The following is a 25,281-nucleotide window of genomic DNA, read 5'->3' on the forward strand; positions in this document are numbered from 1 at the left end:
GGAATGAAGGAGGGGTGGGGAATCCATTCAGATTTAAAATTTGAGACATATTGTTGATCTTTAAGCAAAGTTATATAAATGTGTCTCAGGAAATAATTTATTCACCCAAAATATATTTTTGAGGCAGCTAAAGGCATTTATGATCTAACTCGGTTAATATTTTCAGCCAAATTAAAAGTCAAAAGAGCTTTTATTGTTTGTTTGTTTTTAATTAAACGCTTTTAATTTTTCAAGCACTCTGGTACCTCTTAGAAACCTGGTGAAGAGGTGGTATTCTCAGCTCTGTCAGGCATAATATTCAAGGCAGTGGGAGACAAGGTTTTATATCCCTCCTCTGTCTGTAATTTGAATCAAGGTGCAAGGATATCCCCGAAGAGTTCCCATGCTCACTTAGTTAGGTCTGTCCAAATCTTCCCTTTTGAAGCTCTTTCATTTTGCATAAGTAATTAAATATTCATCAGGGCAGGGAATGCAACTCATATGTCCCACTCCCAGGGGAGTGCCTTGAACACCAAACTGTAGAATCGTTTCCAGTCTCTCCCCAGCCCAATAAATATTTAATTATTTACGCTATTTATTCACTATTTATACAATTCAGGCTCAACAGGAGAGATGCAACCCTGACTCCAAATAGTCTCATGAGTAAAACAGTCTCCTAGGACATGGGGGGGCCTCTTTTCAAATCTTTCTCCAAAACAGGTGAAAGAGGGCTGAACAAATGTCTGATTCTCATTGTGTGCCCTAAAGTCCTGTTTGTAGGATATAAGGGCATGGCATCCTCTTTCTCAGTTTGGTGCTGTTACTGAAGTCACCAGGTGAACTTGACCTCTTGCTTCAACATAGCCTGCATTTATTAAAAATATCCCAATATTAAACATTTTGTTTGACACAAAATCTTAATTTTGTTTGTTTTCATAGAATCATAGAAAATTAGGGTTGGAAGGGACCTCAGGAGGTCACATCTAGTCCAACCCCCTGCTCAAAGCAGGACCAGCCTCAACTGGATCATCCCAGCCAAGGCTTTGTCTAGTCGGGTCTTAAAGCCTCCAAGGATGGAGAGTTTACCACCTCTCTGAGTAACCTGTTCCAATATTTTACTACCCTCCTAGTGAGAGAGTTTTTTCCTAATATCTAACCTAAACTTCCCTTGTTTCCCACATTTGTTTTGCAAAGAAAAAACGGTAAAAATCAAGAACAGAAGTAGTTAACTGTCTTAGTCTGAAACCTAGCAAAAGGCAGGGCAGAACTGCATCTTACTGTGCTGGTTCAGAGATGCATAAGCTTTCATAGGCAACTCTTCCTATTTCAGTACCTGCTCCCTGAAAGTCCTTTCATAGCAGCTGACAAAGTAAGTTGTTGCTTACAGAAGCTAAGCATCTGAATTAGTTAGCCTGTTAAGTGCAATTCTGCCCTTTCTGCCTGAAAATGTCAGGTTGACCCAAATCATTTTTTGTTCAATTTTGCAAAGCAAAATTTCAATTTCAGGTCTTCCCCAACACCCTGCTTGCTTTACATTGATACTGATGGGAATTGTACACGTATAGGGAGGCAACATAGTCAAAGGACAGACAGAAAATAGAAACTGCCAGCTGTCCTTTTTCTGACAGTAGTCCATATCAGATGCTTCAGAGGAAAGTGCAAAAAATCCTGTAATGGACAATTATGGCATAACCTTCCCATGGGGAATAATTCTTCCTAAACCTAGCTAGCTAGTAACTGGATTAAATGCTTAAGCATGGGGACTTATACACCTTATGCATTAAGGTCTTTTGAAAGGCTTATTAGAGTCAACAGGAAGATTCATTTTCTTCTCTGGGTTTTGATTCAACTGTATATCTGAGTTTTAGAGATGCTGATAATCCAAAGTTCCAAATGAGGGTAAAAGGAAGTTCAGATATTTGCTACCGTTGTAATGGAAGCATGAATCTTGTTATAGTCTACAAAAGCTTTTAATATATTTTTAAAAGACTCACTCGTATCCAGCGCCAGTGAATGCCAGAGACTTATTAAGAGTTGCATTTAAAAAAAAAAATTCATCTCCTTTATAACCGAGGCAGTCCCTAATATAGCAGTCCTAATGTATTTCTTACATGTCTCTTCTATTTCTGGGGTTTGTTTTTCTGGAATGATGAGAATTGAAAATATTGGATGAAATCTGGGACTCACTAAAATCAATCAGAGTTTTACCTTTTATTTGATATTACTCCTAACATTTTATGTCCATTTCTGACCACTGCACTTTTAGCCAAGGTTTTCATTGAATTGTCTATAATGAAACCCGGAGCTTTTCTTGAGTGGTTCCAATTAATATAGTTGTTAGAGCTAATGTCTGTACAACTAAAGTATTAATGTCTATGCCAGTGGTTTTCAACCTTGTTTGATTCAAAGCATCCCTAAAAAAATGTCAGCTCGTAGCTTTTTGCTTGTTTTTTGTCTACAGAAAAATAATAAGAGCAATTCTTCTATTTCAAAGAACTCCAAAAGACCATTACAGGTCAGGATGTTTTTGACACTATGGATTCCTGCTTGAAATTGCTGAGTTTATCTTATGAATCATGTGTAGGTGTTTGCACACGTAACATTTCTAACATTGCTGTGGCACCCTGGTTGAGATTCATGGCTCTGCACTATTAGGGGGTAAAATCACACGTTTCTCCCAGGAGCTGTTGTGGCTTCTACACCTCTGTGAAACCTTGAGGCACATGATGACATCCATAAATGACACGCCCTCATGATCCCACAGAAGATGATTTGTGAAATAGGATCCGTTTAAGAACTTTATTTCTCTGATGCTTACCATCTTTCTTCTAATTTCCAGACTAAATGTCTTTATGGTCAGTTTGTACTCAATGCTGTGGCTTAAATAGGTCTTTTCCTTCCCCAGTTTTCTTTTTGATATGTATGAAGAAAACACACTTTTATTTTGCCAAGCAAAACAAACCATGCTGTCCCAGTCTACGCTTGTAATATAGGGTATCAGTTTCCTGATTATTCTCCCAGTCCTTCTCTATACCTATTTTCTTTTTAATTCACCTTTCTTGAACATAGTTGCCACAATTACACATTATTTCTAGATGAAATCATACCATTGCTTTATACAATGGCAGTAATACTTACCTATCTCTGCTGGAAATAGGAACATCTCAGACCTGTTGTTGGGTTGTCTTTTATGTGGCTACATCAATCACATCGATAGTTTATTGTCGTCCCGTGATCAAAAGATGGTACATATCCATCTTTCATTTCTTCTGTCATTTCTAATTGATGAACACTCCACTTATAGTAGAATTTGGTTTTAGTCCCTAGGTACATGAGCTTGTACTTTGTACAATGAACCATCATTTTATTTTTATTATTCCAATACTCAAACTCATCTCTTGCTGTTGCAGCACGTTCAAGTTCAAATGTTGGTAATGCCTCCCAATTTTATGCCACTGGCATATTTCATTACCAGCCTCCTATTTCTTACATCAATGAAAATATTAAGATCTTTCTCTAGAGCACTAGTAATCTTTTTCTACAATAATTTCCCTTTTGACAAAACTATTCATTACCCATATTACAATTCTTTTATTAATTCTCAACGTCTCCATTTACCTGATAATTTCCCATATGGCATCATATTTCATTAAAAAAATCAGTCCTCACCTGCATTGATCAAATAGGGTTAACACTCCATACATTCCACCCCAATAGATTCATGGGCTGTCAAGGTGACCATCATATATTTCTGAGGCTCCAAAACACCACCGTTCCCACATCAAAGGAGCATTCCTTAGAAATGCGACAAGGTGATATCAGAGTTCGCTTATGGCAATGGCGGGGTTTGGATAAGGACATAATCCTCTATATCCTTTGATATGGCACAGCATACAGCAATGCGGGAGAGTTCTCCCAAAATGTCATACAGACAGAACATAATGTAGTCTTCCTATTTGATATCTGACATCATAGCAGCTTGGCTTCTTTCCGTGCTTACACACATGCATCATTTCATGTTGACAAAGAATTCTTGTTCATATACCCTGATGAGCAATGCTGCTGAAATATAAAATGCAGTAATATAATAAGTTCAGAATAGCCTTTTGAAATGAAATGCTAGCTGGGATTTACACTTGTTAGTCATATATTATATTACTAATGAGCAAATGAAGTGTTTAATAACCCTACTGAGAAAATAAAACTTTAAAACAGTAAATTTATGACGTGGCTGCTTTGCTTTAACACCTGATATGCTCTGTCATTTTTCTCCTTTTTTGGCTGTGGTTCCTAGTTCTTCTAAGGGTCCTGCTGGGTTGGGAAACATTAGAAAACAAAGTGTTTCTAATTCAATTAGTTGCTTATTTGCATAAATTAATTTATTTTGTATATCAACCCTCTGTGTCCAGAGTTTTCTGTTAGAAGTCTGTTTGATCCTTTTAGTATTACTTGGTTGAGTTTTTCCAACAGCTTGTATGACGAATCAAATTATCTACTGTGAGCATTACTGTAAAATATTTACCAGAGACATATAATTGCCTAGGCTGCTGATAGACATGGTAAAAAAAATTAAAAACCCAGTGCTTTACAAAAGAGGAAGCGCATTAGTTCAACCCAGCTCCCTAGCATCTGTATAGACTGGGAGCTTCAGTGGGGCTTTTTGGCGCTTTTATCTTGAATCATCTATTAGCTTTTCAGCTTTTAGCTTGAATCAGCTATTAGCTAAAAGCGCCAAAAAGCCCTACTGAAATGCGTGGTCTATACAACAGAAGCCAGGCCAAACTAACACAATGCCTCTTCTGGGCATGCGCTGCGCTTTGTGTGGGGGCGTGCTGAGCTTAAAGTAAAGACCTGTTTTTTGGGTGTTTGTCATGTCTGTAAGCAGCCCTAGTTACATAACTAAACTGTTTTGGTTTTCAGTTTAGTTACAAGAGTTATATTTTGCCTGTTGCTTTTGTAAGCTAAAAGGCAAAAAAAAAATTTTAAAAAATCCTAATTACCATTTTCACTTCTCATTATCAAAATCCAGCATGGAGCATCTATCTTTGCACAGAAAAGTAGGTCCTTAAGGCCAATTAATATAATTGAGGAGCTACATATTAGTTACATGGTTTTTACCGTGGAATTTACAGGTACAAAGGCTCATTATGCCAGGAATATAATAGCAGGATGTTCTGCATTTCATGTAAGTTTATCCCTCTCCACATGAATTGTTTATGTCCTCCCAAATCCAGGAGGATCAGACAAGTCATAATATGAAGTCAGTTGTTGAAAGAAACATTACAGAGGGCACACTCCAAACATGGTACAACTGATTTCTGCAATTGTTTAGTTTTATTCTTTATTATTTCCAAGGGAGTTGTTTCCAAAGGTCACACACAAGGTCTTCTGGAATAAAATGTGAATACATTTATTTTTACTGAGGTTTTTGAGTGCTACCATAATAGTAATCATAACAAAATCTGTAGTGTATGAGCCATAGCAATAATGTTTTCCTACAGTGATTGAAACAGATGTGCTAAATACTGTAAAAAAAATAAATAAAAGACAGTATCTCTGCCCTGGTGAGCTTACAGTTTAAGCAGTATTACCATTAAAAAATGAATTAGTACAATTACATATCATATTTAATAATTTAATATTTTAATATTGAACACTTCATTCACTCAATACATGACTGTCTTATCTTACAAAGCCTTCTTACACATTACTTTGCTTTTCTATTTTGGCAACATTGCCATATCAATACATGAGACGTCTACATGAGACGTGCCCACAGTGTCTCACCCATAGCATTGTGGGTACTATTTGTGATATCACCGCTACTGCACAGTATCTCATTTCTACTGTGCAGTAGTTCTGAAAATGACCTGTGCGCCACTGGGACTGCAGTACTGGTAGGTACTGTACAGTCATTTAGTACCTAGCAAGCACTAAATGACTTTGCAGTACCAACTGCTCAGTTGGGCATGTGTAGGCACACCAAGTATAATTTTCCCCGAGTTAACTCTAAACAGGTGTGAGTATAATAGACTGTCTAAAGACCAATTCTTTTTGTAGCCTTGTGAGTGTTTATACACAGTTGAATTTTATATGTGGTTTAAGAGCTATGCATGCCCTGCTCTTCTGTTCTGAGCCAAACCCATAAGGGGTTTGAATCTGCATCTCCCAACTCTCAGCCAAGTGCTTTAGCCAGTAGGCTACTAGTTTAAGTATAGTGTTCCAGCCCTCCTCTTGAAGTTGATCTACCGGGTAGCCAGGAGGGGAAGTAAGACATGAACAAGGTAGAGGGAAGAGTGGCTCAGTCAGAGAGGTGCTACCCTGAAAAGAGAGAAGCTATCCCACTGATGTTTATCCAATGAATCCTAAAGGCCCCCTAAATTAAGGGCATTTATGCCCTTTCATGGCAATGTCCATCTCACTGATCTACTGTTCCTCTACATTCCTGCCCTTGGACCACACATATATTCCCCTCCTGGCTGTTCAGTTAATCAGAGAATGGTGAAAAAGCATCAAATAGATGAAATAGGTTTTTTGAACCTGAACCATGATATACTATATAGTAAGTACATTGAGGCAGGTATCTTGTATTAATTTATCCTTTATTGCATCAGATGTTACAGGCGAAGGCATGTTGTCTACTGACACTGGACTGGAACTTGAAATACCTGGGTTTATTTGTGACTCTGCCACTGGCTTGCTGGATGATCCTGGATTGGTTTTTTTCACAACTACGGGCCTCAATTACCTTATCTGTTAATAATCTTGTAGACCAGCTATTAAATCATCATCTAAAGTATGGGTTATATTTTTGTTTCCCAATTAACAGACTAATCAGAAAGGTACTCAGCATCTATCAAAATACTAATTTAGGTTTCTGAAAATATAACTGCCTACAGTCGTAAAATGCCTACCTTCACCATCTCAGGTTTTAGCATCACTGTTCTGAGAATGGGAAAAAAATACTTGAGCGTAACAGCTCCCTTTTAAATAAATGGCAGTTACCTCAGGTTAAATCAACAGAGTATCTGCTCATAATGTTTCCTGCAGGTGAACCGAATTTAATTGTTCATAATATAATTCATTGTGGAATGATTTGGGGATCATGCTTTTGTTTTGCTTTTCTCCATGCCCGCCAAGATTTACTGATTACTTGTAATCTTAGATACATCCTACTCTCACAGCCCTGGACTAGAGGTCACTTGTTCACTCAGAAACCTTCAAGATTGCTTTACAATGTAAACAGTGTGAAAACCCCACACAAAAACACCCTTTGATAGCTTAAAATAAGGAGTTGCCCGACCCCTTAAAAATTACCTCTCTGTGAAGAAATGGGAGCTAAACCTACTTTCTTTCTTAAAATTTGATTTGATTTCATGTCATATAAGAGATTGTATCTGGTGAAGGTGCCTGCATCTTCCATTCTTATTGTTAGATACATGGACGTTAGAAGCACCAGTTTTTAAAGAACTGTAAACTGGAGCTAGAAGAGTGATTGTGTCTTTTCAGTAATTGCTTGTATTTCATATTGGACTTTTCCCATTTTTACTTTCAGTTAAACAATATCAGATTAGGGAATGTATAGATGTGGGTCTCTTTTCTGTCTGTTTTTGTCTTACAATTCTTTAATGGAAGGATTACATAAATACGTACATATTTATATTTACATATAAATAATATGCTGTGTGGGGGCTTCAGTTTCTGTCTACTCTGCTGTTTTCTCCGTAACAGGTCCTCTGTTTTCTAGCTATGATGTACATGCTTTTAAGTAATTAAAAATTTAATCTCAATTCTTTGAAATGCAGGAAAGTGAATTGACAACTCGTGTCCCTGGGCTGCTCACTAGAGCTGTAAAAATACTAAAATCTGTCATGACTGCAATCATTTGTTGGGATTAGGGGAGTATAGTCTCTGCTCCAGCTTCAGCACCTGCCTTTCTTGCCATACTAGAGTCATTCCTCTTGGTAGCATCACTGATGGCCCAAGAGAACTATTAATGAGCTGCAATAAAGCAGGTAGGAATCTAATAAGGAAGGAGGAAAAAATGAACAATGGAGATTCCCCATTATTTGAAAAGGCTAGCCTGGATTTAACTAGGAGCTAGATATTTTTGTGACCCAAATTAATATTTACTTGTCAAGGCAGATATAATTAGTTCTCATTCCTTAAAACAGCAGATGGCTACAGCTCCTACTGTAGTCAGGAAGTCACTTACCCATCCATTCGCTAAGCAGAGTATTTAATTAGTGTATTATTTGGCTGTTCTCTGGATCTGTGCCATAGGCTATGACCGCATTAAGTAGGTGGCTGCCATCCTACCTGAGGAATCAAAGTGAGTAGATGTGATGTTAGCCACCTCATGCTCTCATGTACCATTGGCTTTAACCGTTCTAGCCCAATGACCATTTGTCTTGGGCAGAACTTTAGGTTGTTTGATTGTTTGACCATGAGAAAGCGTTTCCTTTCCTCTAAAGCATCATGCTTAGCCCAAGACCAAAAACAGCATCCCAGACCTAGGTTATCACTCCTGTCTCATGTGACAAATGCTGCATTACTGGTAACATGTATAGATAGAAGCATGAGCAAGAGATTTTATAGTACTTATATATAAAATATATATTATTCCACACTGCGTGTGTTAGCAGATTTAACATAAAGATCTTAAAGCACTTTACAAATATTAATTAAACTTAACATGATTTGGAGCTACAGAGATGGCTGCTATTGTAAGAACCTGTCTAAGTAGTTATATATTTTTCTTGTCAGGTAGGTAAAAATAATTACCAGTTTTAAAAATGGTTAGACAAGAACACAGGGATCTTAAATAACTTGCCCAGGGTCATATCATGAGAATGAGAAAGGGAAATTTTCTGGGCCCAGGTCATTTATTCGTGTGTTCATTGTCATAGGGAAGAAACGTGAATGGTATAAAAAACAAGTCCTGTTCAGGGTAGAAAATGGAGTACCTTCTATATAAGGAACTGACAGAATCTACATTAATGAATTTCTCTTATTAAATTATTACAATATAGTCTGAGAGAGATTTACAACCTCTTGCAAGCACTCTAGTCTTCCAAGCAAATTTCTGTCTGCACAGTATTGATGGCTTTGACATATCAGTGGGCACGTCTTCACAAGACAATTTGCTGTGCAGCAGACTAATTTTCTGTGTAGTAAAGTGTCACTGTCTGTGCATGCATGGCAATTAGGGTGCAGCAGATTTATTTATTGCACTGCCGGATAATCCCATCAGATATAAGTGGTATCCAGCAGCACAGTAAATTACTGCACTTAAATGTATGTGTAGACAGTGACATCTGGATTAGTTTACTCTGGCTTAAATTAATATTCAGTCACATTAATTTCACACGTAGACATGCCCGATATGGAAGTCACCGTAGGGCATATTAACCTTGTATTACGGTGGGTGAATGTCCCTAGAGCAGCAAATCTCAAAGGATATGCTGTGGCATACTAGTATGCCATGAGAGCGATGGAAGTTTGCTGTGAGATCCCCCACTGTGGGTGCATCTACATATGCAGTTAATGTAACTGAATGTACTCCAGTGCAAATTGAGCCAGAGTAAACTAATCCGAATGTCACTGTCTACAGCGCAGTAATTTACTCTCCCATTAGATAGTACTTGTGTCTGAAAGGACTAGCCGACAGCACAGTAAATTAGCCTAAACTGGCCTAATTGCCGTGCAGGTGTAAACGGTGATACTTTACTGTGCAATAATTATTGTTTAGTAAAATTTCAGTAAAAATTATTATTTAGTAGTAAAATTCAGAAAAGTTAATGAGGGGTGTCTTGTGCCTAAAAAGGTTGAGAGCTACTGGTATAGAGACTAATCCTTTGCTTAAAGAGATGCATTTGGTGTCATTATTTTAACAGTATACCCCCGTACTGGTGTTATTTCCTCTTCCAGGGGAGTGGAATATCTGATATGTTTTGGGGAATACACACACACACCTTTTTGGGTGTAAAAGTGAAGTATTTTGTCATTTTTAATCCAGAAAAAGGTGTGTCCCTGGTATCAAAAGTTTGGGAAATACAGCCTTAGAAGCAAGGTGGATGAGAGCAAGGTTTAGAGATTAAAGTAGGCGAGAGAGAAATGAAAAGATACACATGGAGCGTGGCCTTATATCATTTGCGGGCTGAAATTTTTACCATCAACTTCAGTGGAAGAAAAGTTAGGTCAGTCCTGAATCCTTTTTAAATTCCCAGCCCTATTATCAGTCTACACTATGTAGCAGACTCTTTTAATGGCTGATATAAATTTGATTTTATATAGCGGCTTGCATTTTCAAACCACACTAATCAGTGTCTTATCAATGTCATACTGCAGTAGAAACCATTATAGACTAGATCTAGCTCCAGATCTCCTCCAAGCCCATCTCCACACTACTCTCAAGCAGCCCAGAGACAGAGGTCTCCAGACATTAGGGACATGGCTGAAGCTGAATGTGAAGCTGCCACAGATGCTGTTAGGAGTGCTTGCTGCAGACCCCCAGCCTTGTCTGAATACCACCTGAAGGCAGCCACAGGCTTTCTGGAGTGGGGTGAGCCCTTGCTCCATTAGACTTTGAAAGCATGGCCTTTCAGTCTCTATCCACCCAGGTTATCTATGGCCCTCCAACAAAGAGCTACCTTCCAGTTTAACACCTGAGAGAAGAAGTTTACCTCTTCAGCGGGGAAAGAAGTGCATCCCAAAGTCCCAAGCAGGAAAGCAGGCAATATCTCTTCAAAAATGGCATTTATGGAAAAAAGTGTAGTCCAGCAAAACAGAGGCCTTCCTGCTCTCCAAAGAGCTAAGCAGTCCCTTCAGTCCTGCTTAGTCCTTTCTTTCTCCTTAGTACAAGCTAATCAGGGGAACTGAGTCATGCAACAGTATTACGACATGAACACTTAGAAACTAGAAATATTACAAGAAAAGCATAGTCTGTCATAGAAGTACCTGCATTTACTTCTAACGTACTACCCTAGTCCTGCCTCTGAAGGGTATATGCTGGCACGGCAGCTGCCCAGACCAAAAGGGGGCCCAAAGAGGCTGATTTATTTTTCTGTTGTCCAGTTGTTATTATCATTATCTCTGGCAAAGGGGGGGCCCAATACTAAAAGTTTGTCCGGGGCCACCAGGAGTCTAGGTATGGGACCAGCTGCTGGTGGTGGTATTAGTGCTAATACCCACCTTTTGCATGAAAGGACTCAGTCAAGGGGGAGGATTCCTCTGTAGCCCACAGATTTTGATGCTCCACTAGATTCTGGTCTGCCTTTCCAGCATTAATTCTAACACTAGACCAATGGCTGTCTATTATCAAATGAGTAAAGATGTCGGAGTGAGAAAAAGGGCACTGTAGCCTAGTCATTAGGGTCCTTCTTTGTAAGGGGATGGAGGAAGCTGAGTCCTGGGGGCCAGTCCCTGCTTCCAGGAGTTTTGGTGCATTTTACATTGCAGAGTCTTTGGTTAAAAAACAGAACTGACACTAGCAGCAGGGACTAGGTGGGTAGCTTTGGAGGTATGTTCTTTCTTGCTTGCTCATCTTCGGTCCCATTGCTATTGCACTCCTGGATGCCTGGTAGCCCAAATACCATAGAAAGAGATGTGAACATCCTTGGCTAACTTATTCTACAACCTGCTGGTTAAGACACTCTGGACTTGTAAGTTCAGGTTTTTCATGGTGGGAAGGGGCTAGAACCTAGGTCTTCTCTAGGACAGGGGTACTTGAGAAGGCCCTAGTGGGTGGGTAGGGACAGAGTGCCGCCACGCACCATCCCACACTGCCACGCAGGTGTCACCTGCCCAGCCGGACGCATGGGGTGGGGGAAGTTCACATGCGGTGGCCACCATCGCTTCACATTCACCTGCACACCATCCCTTCCCCACCGATCCACATCTGGCCGCGCACCACTGGGGGACACAGAGCTGGATGTTCCGCATCCAGCCAGGGGTACACTGATCCAAAAAGGTTGAAAACCTTTGCTCTAGGCTATTAGAGAAAAGGTCACCAGTACTAATGACCACTCTTGTTAGTCAGTGTGGGGTGTAATGCTTCCTACTGAATGCAGTGCTACTGACATTGTGGGTCAGGTGTCCTGAGCTGTGGATCCCACAATGATAAAGGCACTTACATCTGACTGAGACCTCAGCTCTAGAGAGGGGTAGGAGATCAGGGACACACTTGTGTCTAGCATTTCTTATCTGCAATCTTTAGACACTTCCTGACTCAGCACCTGGACACTCTGGATCACCCTTGGGAAGTGCTTAGGTCTCATAATTGACTGAATAGGATGTCTGCATGCTTAGCTTCATCTATTTGAATCACCTTCTTGGGACAACGTGCCTATTTTGGTATTCTGATTCCTAAGTAGAGGCATCTACAAGGTCATTTTGGATCTGGAATGTCACCAGCAGTAGCCTAAACATAGCCACTGCTGACTGTTTATTACAGAAAAGTTTCAGAAGACTGAATTCAGTGTATTGATTATGGCAATTAGGGAGATAATCAAACTGTAGCATCATAGATAATACATTACTCATCCTTGGGTCTGTTGCAAAATGCCAGCAATTCCTGGAGTAAGCTCAACATGCCTTTCTAATGCCCCAATATTTATAGCCCACTGATTCACAGTAATTACCCAATAAGATATTTCATACATCAGCAGAATCTTAGGGAATTTTCCTTACATTTATCAACATAGGCAAAGCAATTTCTGACAGCTCTGTATCTTATTTTGAACAAGCAATCCAGAAACTCAGCAAGTTTAAAAACTTCCCATCCTATCCAGACTATGTTAAGGAAGAGAGAGGTGGCAAGTCATGTTAGTCTAGAGTCAGGCAGAAGACATGGTAGAGATGTATCTTATAGACTAACTGAATCAGAGATTCATCTTTATCAGCAGAACCACCAAATTTGTACTCTTTTTCATATGCTTTACCCCTGGCACCAACAATTTCTACAGTTTGGTGCCAACTTAGCACCAGTAAAAGCATGCTGAGAGTGTGGTTTACAATGTAGCGTGGGTACATGGATATGCATAAGCCAATTCATTATTAACACATGAATATTTATTATTAACTAAAATAAACATAAGATTTAATAATCTTACAACCTAGATAATTAAACCAATCAACAGCATGGACATTAGAAACTATTATACTGAAAGAAGGCGGTTTGACCAGGACTGCTACTCCCTTCATTGTTGCTTTCTCTACTCAAACATAAAATGAGATTGACAAACAGTTTCCAGGCAAGGATTCATAGACCCATTGTTTTGACTTTTATGATAGAAAAGCGTAGTATGGGTAAGTAAAAAAAAAAAAAAATCACTCGCACAGAAAATTCCTGACCAGTCAAAATTTAAGTCATGGGAGCTGAGCCCTGGATGATCCAACCTAGCAGCAGAGAGCTACCATGTGATTTCTGACCATCAGAAATCCTTGACAAGGAGTCAGAATGTGACAGCAATGGGATTTCAAGTCAACTATAAGTGGAATCACTTTAGCAGAGATTCATCAATATTGTTCCCATTAGCTCTAGTGCCCTTAAAAAAAAAGAAGTAAAATAAATATATTTGGAAAAAAAAAAATCCGCATTTATAACTGAAAATACAAAAATCACCATAACCAGTTAAATCATACAGATTTTGCGTGTAAGGTTCATTCCTCCTTTCTTTTTGCTCAGACACTAATACTGTGGTTTGTTTCCTCTTTCAGGGCCTAACCTTCCCAAGGCTCAGGTTAAAACAGCATCCCTTGGATTGGCTGGGAAAGCAAGATCACCATTGCTTCCTGTCTCAGTGCCAACAGCTCCTGAAAAAGCAAGATCACCTTTGCTTCCTGTCTCAGTGCCAACAGCTCCTGAGGTTTCAGAAGAGGGCCACAAGCAGACAGAAGACCCCGCTAATGTAAGACCAGCCTTTAAACCAAAATCTGATCACAAATGGCATTACTTTTACTGAAAAAACACACCTGCAGCTCATAACTTCATGCAGTCCTTTGTAGATGCACATGTTCATTTTTGCTGAAGTATTAGGTAGCATTAGAGTCTGACCAAAAGCTTGCTGAGGTCAAGAAGCATTGACTTCAGTGGACTTTGACATGTCTGTTATAGGTGAATGGAGAAAACTCATATGCTATGTGGATATCATTCATGTTATTTGCACAGTCTGTTTTGAACATCTTGAGATATCAGAACAATTTAAGCTGTTAGTATCGGATCTAGAAGGAAAAAGGGACTGAGGGAAGAGAAAGAAGAGATGAGAAAAATGATGGTAGAAAAATAGGAGTTAGGGAATAAATGAGTATAAACTAAAACCAAGACAATTAAAGGAAAGATGATGTTGAAGAGATAGATACAGATACACTGAATAGGAAAAAAAGGAGTAGAGATGTGATGCCTGAGAGATAATAAATTCTAGACCAATCCCTTAATTCCTATTAAGAGTCTCAGAGAAAGTATAGTGTGATACTGGGCATTCATCTGTTCATTGTCCTGGTTATACAGGATTTAGCAAGTTGTGGTCTGGCAGTCTGGATTACTGCTATAATACGAGGTTCTCAAAAGCCCAGACCCTTTGAGTCACACAAGTGGGGCAGTATGTTTTATTAATAAGTCCTAAAACAACCCAACTCTTATCATATAAGGGAGACAGAAGCAATACAGAATGGTTAGCATTCATGCTCCACAGTCCTGTGGCGTGAGAGACAAATTGGTGCTTTATACCCAGTAAACAATCACTGCCCTGGTGTCTTCTCTTTGCAGTGGCACTATGCTGAGAAGTATTATTGATATAATATTTACACTAATAGCCCTTTCACCTTGTTCATATTCATGCTGGAAGCATCCTTTTTTCCTTCTCTATATTTCTGCAATCTTGGATCCTAATATCCCCAGTATCCTATAGGTTAATTGTTCCTCTTACATAATCAAAATTAGCATATGTTTTGATGGAGTTACTATGGAGTTGCTACATTTAACACTAATTCTTATTGACTTTTCCATCTAAACTTTTATCCATATTTATCACTTATCTCTTAGTTATGAGATTTAGGCTAAGGTGGTTTTAGGCCTTAGGCAAGTGTTAGAGTAGACCCTTTGGCCAGCTGGCCTACTACTGGTGTTACAGCTCAACGTATCCTCTTAAGTTTATAACTTACCCTCACCAGTTTGCCCATAGGCTACAAGACCAACATACAGGCTAAAATGCAGAAGATAAAAAAGTTCATGAGGAAAGGAATAAGAAGGAAAAAAGTAATGTGGGGAAAAGGTAGTTAAGTATAACCTATTTTCATCTCCTTGCATGCGAGAATACTTTGCTATTTGCCACGTCCTAGATTCATCTAGCTTGTTACCTAATCCTTTCATATTTGAAATGCAGCTGGAGGGAAAAGAATCTGATTTTGGCATGTGCATAAGGATTTTTTGGTCTGCTGCCCATATAACTATAGGATAATAAAATGCTGTTACCAATTCTCATTACCAATATCATAAGAAATATGCTACTGTACCTAGTGATAGGAGCATTCTCATATTTCGCTGGAGCACAGAGGTTCAACGTGTGAGGTCATCTTCAAAATAAGGTCTTTTTATTATCAATCCCTTTTCTATCTCAGTAACATTTTGCTAGTGATGCTCATCTTCCACTGGCTCTTTATACAAAAGTAATGATGATGATATTGCTTAGTCCTGAATCCTCCATCTGGACCTGCACATGCTGACATACATTCAGTTGCAGAACTGATGCTCTTGTGCTTTTTATCCATAGATCTCCAAGTATTTTGGAAAGCAATTAAGATAATAAATGTCCTCACCTGTCTAGGGAAGAAACTAAGAAAGTTAGAAAACCAGCATTTTGTTCCCCTGCATATTTTTCTTTCTGACTTTGGCAATCACTCGAGCCTTCACTCAACATGTGTAACATGATTCCCATGTTTTAGATTCATGCTCTTACAATAGCAATGGGATTCAAACAAATGGTGCTTGGAATGAAGTGTGGTGCTGAGCCATTGCACCAGTGGGTAAAATCCATTATTGAACAATGTGGTCATAGAGCAGCCTACAGATTGTTGTAGCCTTACAATTTCTTTGAACTTTTTCCAAAGCCTGCCAGCCCTACTGCTCAGAGGAGATAAGGGACATGAGTCTTATGCTGAGGGGAGGAAGACAAAATGAAAATGACCTCTGTGGTAAAATTACAGGGCATGAGCAGTAATTTAACACAGAACTTGTGATGATATGATGTGCTGTTTCAGTGCTAACTATTTTTATTTTATAATAGCCACACAATTTATTTCCCAAGAGGGATATTTTTCAAACTTGGCAAGCTCTTTCAGGTAGTAATGGCCAAGAAATCAAAGAGCTCATGGCGTGCTTAGGGTTTTGAGGATACATTTTTTTTTAAGTTTACATCTTGTACATGTACCATTAAACTGCCTGATTCTTAACTCTGGGCAGGCCGAAATGCTACAGATTTCCTACAGAACTTTCAAATGACTTATGGTGCAGAGTCCACTTAAATAAATAATCTTCACGCTGTTTTTCAGTGAATCCAAAACAGAGAATCAGTTTTATTCTTGTCTCAGTAGCTTTTGGTTCTCAATAGTAACTGGCTGTACTCATTTAAGGTGTTTCCATTAGGGCTGTGTGAAATTTCGCTGGCTGTTTCATTTTGATGCTGTTTCGACTAGTTTTGAGCTCAAAACAGTGAAATCAAAACGAAAGGAAAGGCTTCAAAACAGCCTTGAAATGAAATGAGGGCAGTCGAAATGTTTTGAAAGTTTTGAAATGATTCAAGTTGCAAAGCTGAAGCTGGGCTTGCCCGCAGGGAACCAGAAAATAAGGAGAGAGAGTGGGGAAGGAGTGCTCTCATACTGACTGTGTAGCTGGCCAATGACTGTGAACCTTCCCTGAGGTCCCTTCCAATCCCAGTGCTTGGGGGTGGGATGAACAAACAGCATAAAAGGCAGCATTGTTTGAACTGGCCTGCTTCTGTCACCCATGTCACAAGTTTTGCTTGTCAGCAGCCTGAGGTGCAGTTTCCCAGAAACCCCTGCACCTCTATCCTTGAAAACTGGCAGACATTGCAGCTTCAGCAGGGGCTAGCACCCCTGCAGTTTTCACCTCACTGTGCCTTAACACACACACGTGACACAAGTTTTGCTTTCAAGATTTGAGGTGCAGTTTCCCAGAAACCCTGGCACCTATCTCTTTGAAACTTAGCAGTCTTCATGGTCTCAGAAGGGGGCTACCATCCCTGCAGGTTTCATCTGAATCAGGAAAGAGCTGACAAAGTTATAGGAATTTTGGTACTACCCCATTATAGCCTGGGTGAAATGTCAAAACAGTGAAACAGTTTTGACAAAATGAAAGGGAACGGTGGTTCTGAAACAAAATGAAGCTCAACATGAAACACTGTCCTGTTGAAATGATGAAACAGAGGTTGAAACAAAATGGTGCTGTTTTGTACAGCTCTAGTTTCCATATGTACGTAGTTGCCTGTCCCTTTCCACCACAACCCTAGGAGTCCAATCCCACAGGATACTAAACACCTCCAGTAAGGGGATGAGCATCATCAGCCTCCATTAGCAGTTAAGGATTGCTTATTACAATGAGAGCAGAGGGTGCCTCAGTTCCTTGGAGAATCAAGCCTTCATCATGGCCTGGGTAGATGTCTCTGTATACGGTTCAGTTTTGCCCCACTCTGGAATGATCCATGACTGAAAGACTGTGAACCACATTGTAGGCAAGAAGCAGAAATTGAGGTTCTCCACAGTGTTAAGTCCTCACATTCACCAGGGGGAAGAGGTTGCTGACCAGAACACAAGTCGGGTAAGGAAACAGCTGGGTCTCAGATTGCTGATGGCATGAAACTAGGGACTTCTGTTTTAGCGCACAGTTTTTTGGTGGTTTTGTACCTTTATGTCACCTTTCGGTGCTCATTAATGTAGACTTTTCATTGCAGCTCATGCTGACTACAGATCTGTTTTTGTTTCTGTCTTTGCTTGCAGGTATATGAACAGGATGATCTGAGTGAACAAATGGCCAGTTTGGAGGGGTTAATGAAGCAACTTAATGCTATCACAGGCTCAGCCTTCTAACAGCTATTGATGACTAGATCAATTGGATAATCCAGGAACATTGCAGCATACCAGTATTTCATGCATATCACACATGTGCACCAGCTCATAGAAGCACCCTCTTCTCAGTACACTTTGCTCAGTATAAGAAAGATTCTTAATACATCACACACATGCACCAGCCCATAGAAACACCTTCTTCTCAGTACCATTTGCTCAGTGTAAGAAAGATTCTTGATCGTTTGTAAAAAAAAAAAAAAAAAAAAAAAAAAAAAAAAAAAAAAAAAAAAAAAAAAAAAAAAAAAAGATAAATAAAAAATAGGCTACATTATTGTAGATCAGTCATCTAAAGTAATGAAAACCCAGCCCCTGCAAATGCATAAGATGACATCTTCACAGCAGAGCTGCAGTTGATGCCACTTGACTGCTTACTTTTGATCTGCTAGTCTTTGTAGTTTCAAGGTATCATGACTAACTCACGTTTTACTTAATAGCGGTTGTAGTTCTTTGTGTAGATCTAGTCTTACATCTTGCAAATGCATTTTTAAGCATATGCCATGCCATAATAAGTCAGTGTGGTAGTTCACTCTCTTTTTTATTGGTTCTCTTAATCTATTTTTGAATACAAAAGCACCCATAGCTAATAATCACTACACAGCACCAAAGGATTGGAAATAGTCCCAACAGCACAAAATAAAGCTACTAACTCCCATTTCATTTATTTCAATCACTCATCTTGCACAAGTGGTGGGTATTAGCAAGTTGCTATAAAATTCACCCATTATAGCAAATATTTGTAAATCATCCTATAGTTAGCATTTTATGTATGGCAAACAGAGAACAGGAACATAAAAAAAAAACAAAAATCCGCACAGGTGGCATGTTGCCAGCCAGCCAGAGTATTCATGCAAAAAGAGGACATAATATGCAATCTTCTCTGACGTGCAGTAATTATGTCCTTACACTTGTAATGGGACACTTCGAAATATGGGTGGCCTTTGTGCCATTCCACACTGTGAGGACATCTGAAAGCTCCACCAGGACCACCATTAGCAGTAGCAAAGAAAATGAGGCAGAAGTTCTCTCCATTTTTCCTCTACCCTTCCACCTCCTAGCAGAAGGCTCAGGTCCATGAACTCATTGACTCAACCACTGGTGACATCTCCTGAACTGCTGAAGCTGATGAAATCGGAAAGCAACCCTTGCTTAGGGGCACTAAATGATGAATCATATGGGCATAGCACTGGAAAACACAACATCCTTTCTACAAACAAGGGAATAGACTCCAAGAAGAAGAACCGAGGAAGTGTGGTAGATAACTGGAAAACAAATGATGGGAGCACTATTGGAACAAGATGATCCTGGTTCTGACACAACTAACAGTCAATGAGAAAAGTAACTGTGATTTAGTATCAGAACATGATCTGTGAACTTTTTTCCAAAAATCCCCTCCCACCCAAGTACTCTAGGTCCATATTACAGTGTTTATTGAAAACTATAAGTGGTTGAATTGACTAAATTTTTGTGTGCATACTGTTATCGCTGAATTTTCAGATGCATTCAGAGTTAATCCCTGTTTATGCAGCTGAAGCACCAAAAGGGAACTATTTTGCATATTTATCAGTTAGGAGGCTGCAAAACCCAATAAGAAAATTTCAGATGAATTATTCCATTCAGCTCTGCCTTTGATTTCAAGCTTGAGTGGGTCATAATTTTAAAAGAGTAAGGAAGGGATAGGATCTTTACAACCTAATAGCTCCTTTTATTAGGTGGGTAATTATATGTGAATCCCTGAATAAAATATTTTGAGTAAAATGGCACTGTAACAAAGGTAATAATTCAGATTATTTTCCACTGCCTTTTGTTGGTAGGGAAATCAGATGTCAAAAAGGGTGTTCAGATGCTTCATTAGGAACTGTAGTGTGTTTGTGAAAACGCTTTTGAAAAATATGCTGTTATTCAATTTGCTAAGATTGTAATGAAATAGCTCCTAAAAATTGGAAATCTTATTTGTGTGGGAGATGGGGTTTTTATGTTCTGACAGATTTGTAACTAAAAACCTCCACTGAAAACAAAGCACACAAATCTGGCATAAGTAGCCACCAAAATCATAGTCCTTCGTTGGATCCCATGCTGTCATGGCTTCATGAAAGTAGGTTTAAATATAGCTTCAGAAAAGAGCCTCTTCTCTGCTCACAGGAGTTCTCACTGATTTTGAAAGAGGAACCTGGGATCTAATTGTTCACTTATTTATGCCAGAGTAAATATGAGTTACTTTGAATTTCTCCCGGGTACCTACCAATAGAATTTGCCCCTTATAACTTTGAAGAGGGGCCTTGTATCTCTTTAATCCTAAAGTATTAACCCAAGGCTGAATGCATCCCTGGTACAAAATTGTCTAAAATAAGTAATGGGTGCACATTAATAAGTGTTGATGTTTGGGTTTGGTTGTAAAAACATCCCAATGTTCAGGTGCTCATTTGAGCTCCGTGGTATTGATTATCCTATCTGTTATGTTCATGCAGCTCCCTTTGACTTAAATGTTAGGCCCCTGAGAGTGTGCAACATTGATCTGAAACTCTCAGGAGGACAGCCTTTCTTGCGTTGTCTAAAGCATTTCCATTTCCAGACTAAGCTAGTTTAAATCAATAAAACTTTGTAGGAGCAGGGCCAAAATTGGAGCAAAAACAAGTCCTCATGTCCTCAGTCCATTCTATACACTCGGGGAAGAGCAGCTCATTTATTCAGCTCATAGGGAGACAAGCAAAATCTTTTTTCTCAAGTTAATAAGATGCTCCTTATGCAAATAGCATTGAAATTTGTCAGGTAAAGCAGAGCTGTGCCTGCTCTATACCTATTTCATGGGAGAGAGTAACCAGCAGAGTAAGTTTTTTAGTTTATTTTTCATTTCCCCAGTTCTCAGTCTCTAGACAAGTGACGACCTATGGACATCGGTAGATGAACAACACTTGTTCCTCTTGCCAACCCAGTTGATACAGTGTATTGGTTTAGCTCGTAAGTGATTCCTTTAGGGTTTCACTTGATAAGTAGGAAAGTAGCTGTAGCCCTTTGATTTCTATTTAGTTAAATGAAATGGAACTTGGATCTTGCAATAAATGCAAGGTCCTTGAGCTAATAATGTCCCTCGGAGTCTTTATCTGAGGAAGTTCAGAGCTTGTTACTAGGAGTGTTGAAATAGCTACTTCTGTTTATATGTCTTTTTAATGTCCAGTGGGAAAGATACTAACCTTCTCAATGAAAGGTCTAAACATGTGAAAGGCACATGAGTGGAACAGCACAAAACATTTAAGGCATATTTAGACAGGGTTGTATTTATTGCAGTAAAATCAGCTGTAACATTTTTTTTTTTGTTCCTGACTGCTTTCTAAGTTTCCAGAATATTCAAAATGAAATGCTGTTGAAACCATATCTTCCCCTATTGCAAAACAGCCTTGTAAATGCAAAGAAAAATGAATCAACCTGCGACAAATCTGTAAGGCAGTTATTTCCAGGGAGGTAGTTATCGAATTACTCATAGAAATGGGTTACCTGCACTGCCATAACAGGTAGCAAATAAATGAGTTTGCAGTCAAGAATTTCAGGAATTCTCAAGCTGTATATTATGTATCATATTCATTTTTCTAAGCAAAATCTCCAACATGGAGCGTTGCCAGTGTCTGTGTTGCTTGAGAATCCCCTGGATGAGAAACTTGGCTGTTGAAGTTAGTCTGCTTATTGCTTTGGTAGTTCAGTCGGCTTTTCTGGAAGGCTCAGTTCAGAAAAACATGCAGAAGTTCAGCCATTTCTCTAAAGCCATTTCGCCCCGCTTGGGAATCTGTCTGCAATGCTTATGTACTCTCATCTGATCTCCACCCCTTTATGGCTTGGGCTGGGCAGGCTACACTGCAAAAATTGCTTCATATCCTGGTATTTTGGAACTAGTGAATCCAGAGGAAACCAGGAATTGCAAAAGCACTGCAGGCCAAAATCATCGGAGCAGAGGTATAACTGGGCAGTTCTGCAGCCTGGGATGTGGCGGCAGTGCACGGGGGAGCTGCTGCACCTGGGTTGTCAGTGGTGGTATGGCAGCCAGGTGGGCAGCGATGGTAGCTACTGATTTTGTGTCATCCCCCCAAGTCAGTGGCTGGGACTGGTGCCTTGGTCACCCTGGTCACTGCTGTCCTCCCCCTTAGTTATGCTCCTGCATTAGAGCTCCATGTGGCACAGGGCCCAGCTATGTGGATCAGCCTGAAGAATAAGAAAATGACTGACCCTTCTGAAGCATCAAACTAGGTTTATGACAGTTATGGGGTTATTACTTTTCTCCTCAAACAATCCCCATTTGCAAATACAGCGCCCAGATTATTCATATAATATTGTACTGTTTGCACTGATATTGTACAATATCAGTGCAAACAATCAATATTGCACTGATACTGTACAACACAATATCAGTGCAATATCTACTATAAAAAGCAGTTGTGATACCTCAGAAAGTTATGGGAGTGATTCTGTACTAAGATGCCACCCCAGAACAAAATGGTTATTTCCATGATACGTCCTTGGTCCTAATCCCTAGTTAGTTTAAAGCCGAGTCTCTTCACTGAATCCTTCAAAGGCATTATGCCAAATGTGGCTGTCAGAAAAAATTGACCCAGGGCTTGTACACACAGGGAAGTTACCATACTTTGAGATGAGGTGTGGATTTACTGTATGCTACCCCATGCTGACTCCCTCTGTAGACACTCAGGCACATCGATGACATGTCTTGTGGAGGATGGAGCTGAGATGGCCCACCCACCAGCATCCATGGATGCATGCTAGAGCTGATGTTCTCTTACTTTGCTGCTTTAGGCTCAGCCCCAACACGTGCTCTCAGACTCCCCAGAGCCTGAGAGCAGGCAATGAAAATACACCCAGAACAGCTCCATGGATGAACTTCTGATCTGGAACATGACATTGGGCTCTGATGAGTGGGGCCTGCTCAGTCCCATTCACCCGAAGAGGAGGGGCTGATGTGGTATAGATAAGTTACCAGGCCACCGTGAGTGTGTGGTAGCTTAGCTGTAGTAGAGAGGTAGTACTGGAAAGTTACAGCTTAGCTAACCGAACGAACAGCAATGTCCCTGTGTAAACAAGTAAATATGTTTCTGCAAACTCTTACGCATGCCCTTATTTTTATGACCATAAATGAAATGACTCGCAGTGCTAAAATTTAACATGCCCATACGTGTTTGCACTCAGGGCCTCAAACAGTCTAGAATCTCTATATACGAGTTTTAAGAGCTGGCAAACAAAAAGATTCCAGACAGGATATGCACATTGGGCAATGCAAATTAGTAACACCAAAAGGGTGGATAAGATGAAAACCATTCAGTATTACATTTCAGACAGAAACACTGGAAACTGGATGAATGAAGTTACAGACTTTCGCACAGATCAGAGATTTGTTTTTTCATATTGGAGCTCTTGTGTCTCTATTGTCCAATAAGTGTCCTGCCTGATTTCAGATTCAATTTTCTGAGACTCTGCATCCTTTTTGTTCTTAAGCTCTCAGCAGAAAGCATCTTAAGCATCTTCATTCTGACCTTTTTCGACTGGAGACCAACAATAATACTACAATTCATATGCCATAAAACGGCACAGGCCAATGTATCTCACTGTATGCTGTACATGTATTTTGAAGTGCGAGAAAGCAATGTTGGTAGAAGGAACAATGCTGTTTTTATTATTGTAAAATATACCTGGCAATTCCTACGTTTGTGAATTGCCACCATGTTTGGGAGGGGTGGGTTTTGGGGGGGTAAGGGTGTACTTTTTTATAAGTAATATTTAATTTATTATTTAGAGTGTTTTCTTTTGGATAATTTATGATAAAAGGGATATCTGGTTGGAAGCCTAGAGCAGGCTGTTAAAGCTGCAGTGTGTCCCATGTCTCTGTGTGCTGTACTTTTGAACTATGTTATTCATACCTGAGTATGAGGATGCTCAAGTGCAACCAGCAAAGCTATCTTGCTAAATATTCACTAGTCTCCGCCACTCAGTTCACACACCCCAAAATGGGAACTGTAAATCACTGACATAGTCTCTTAATTAAATGATACAGCCTTGAGGAAAGCAGTGCGATCTCTTCTTTAAAGGGCTTTGCAAGGTAATTAAAATTTGTTAGTGTACTAGTGATATGATTATCTGGTAGAGATGGGTTCTACTACAGCTTTAACTAGCCTTAGTTGGAAAAAAAATCTTGTTGTTACAAAAGGCCTGAAAATGGCATTTGAGCCTATAAACCATTTCTTTAAATTGTCAAACTCTAGCATTGTTAACCAAATTAGACTAGTGACTGCAATATTTAAGTGTAAATCTTGTTCTATGAGAAAGGAAACTTGCTTACAGTTTAAAAATAAATGACTGTTTCTACACCAATCTTGTATACTACTACATGAAGAAAAAGGGGGTTTTGTAATGCACTGTAGAACAGTCTCATATTCATTTTTTATAGAAATGTTATTCCAATGGTGCATTTTTTTTGTTTAATAAATAAAGTTTTGATACAAAATTCCCTCTGCTTGTCTAGTGTGTCATACAGTAAGTCCAGAGATCTTTATTACCATAGAGAGACTCTAGAAAAAACCAGGGACTTCTGTTGTTTCTTTCTTTCTTTTTGTCATAGTGCAGTAGACACCTAAATGCAGAGACAAAGCTCAAGATATTAAACCTGGAGCAAAGAGCAGCATTAAACCTGGAGCACCTGCATGCACAAAAGCAGGCTGTGCACTTGAAAGCATAACGAATGAGCAGGCCTTGTACTGAAAGGCAGGCATTCAAAAGTATAATCAATTTAGCCTTGTTTCATCCAGAGGAAAATTTGCTACTGTTGTGCTAGAGTTAAGTTGCTTTTAGAAGTTGGATCATGTGTTCTCAGCTTTTTTTGTAAATCCAAGCAGCTTGACTTGCCATGGGTTAACCCCAGGGATGTCCAGCTCTTAAGCTGTCATGGGTTCCCAGGCTACACGCTGCATGGGTGCTGACTTGCCATGGTAATGCATTCACATGTAGCACACAACCACACACTGCATTACAGTGGATGGCCCCTGTACCCTGGCTGTGGGCTCCCGCGGAGCCACACCACACCACCCCCTGGGGCAGGAACAGGAAGCAAAAGGGGAGCTTGGGGATCCTGGCTGCTGGAACGAGGTGGGAGCAGCAGCTGGGTGGGAGACT

The 25,281-nt window shown here is 39.6% G+C and overlaps 1 protein-coding gene across 1 annotated transcript in view; it reads left to right on the plus strand.

The window, feature by feature from the left end:
- The window catches only part of DCC (DCC netrin 1 receptor), a 1,018,850-nt gene extending 1,000,573 nt beyond the window's left edge, over positions 1-18,277 (plus strand). Inside the window, exons 28-29 of the mRNA XM_025198166.1 lie at positions 13,699-13,889; positions 17,992-18,277. Of these exons, the coding sequence (XP_025053951.1) occupies positions 13,699-13,889; positions 17,992-18,081 (281 nt within the window). The 3' untranslated portion in view covers positions 18,082-18,277. The remainder of the gene's footprint in view (positions 1-13,698; positions 13,890-17,991) is intronic.
- Positions 18,278-25,281: the final 7,004 nt, after the last annotated feature.

This window comes from Alligator sinensis, unplaced genomic scaffold (genome assembly GCF_000455745.1).
Source record: "Alligator sinensis unplaced genomic scaffold, ASM45574v1 scaffold701_1, whole genome shotgun sequence".
In the NCBI taxonomy this organism is placed as follows: domain Eukaryota; kingdom Metazoa; phylum Chordata; order Crocodylia; family Alligatoridae; genus Alligator; species Alligator sinensis.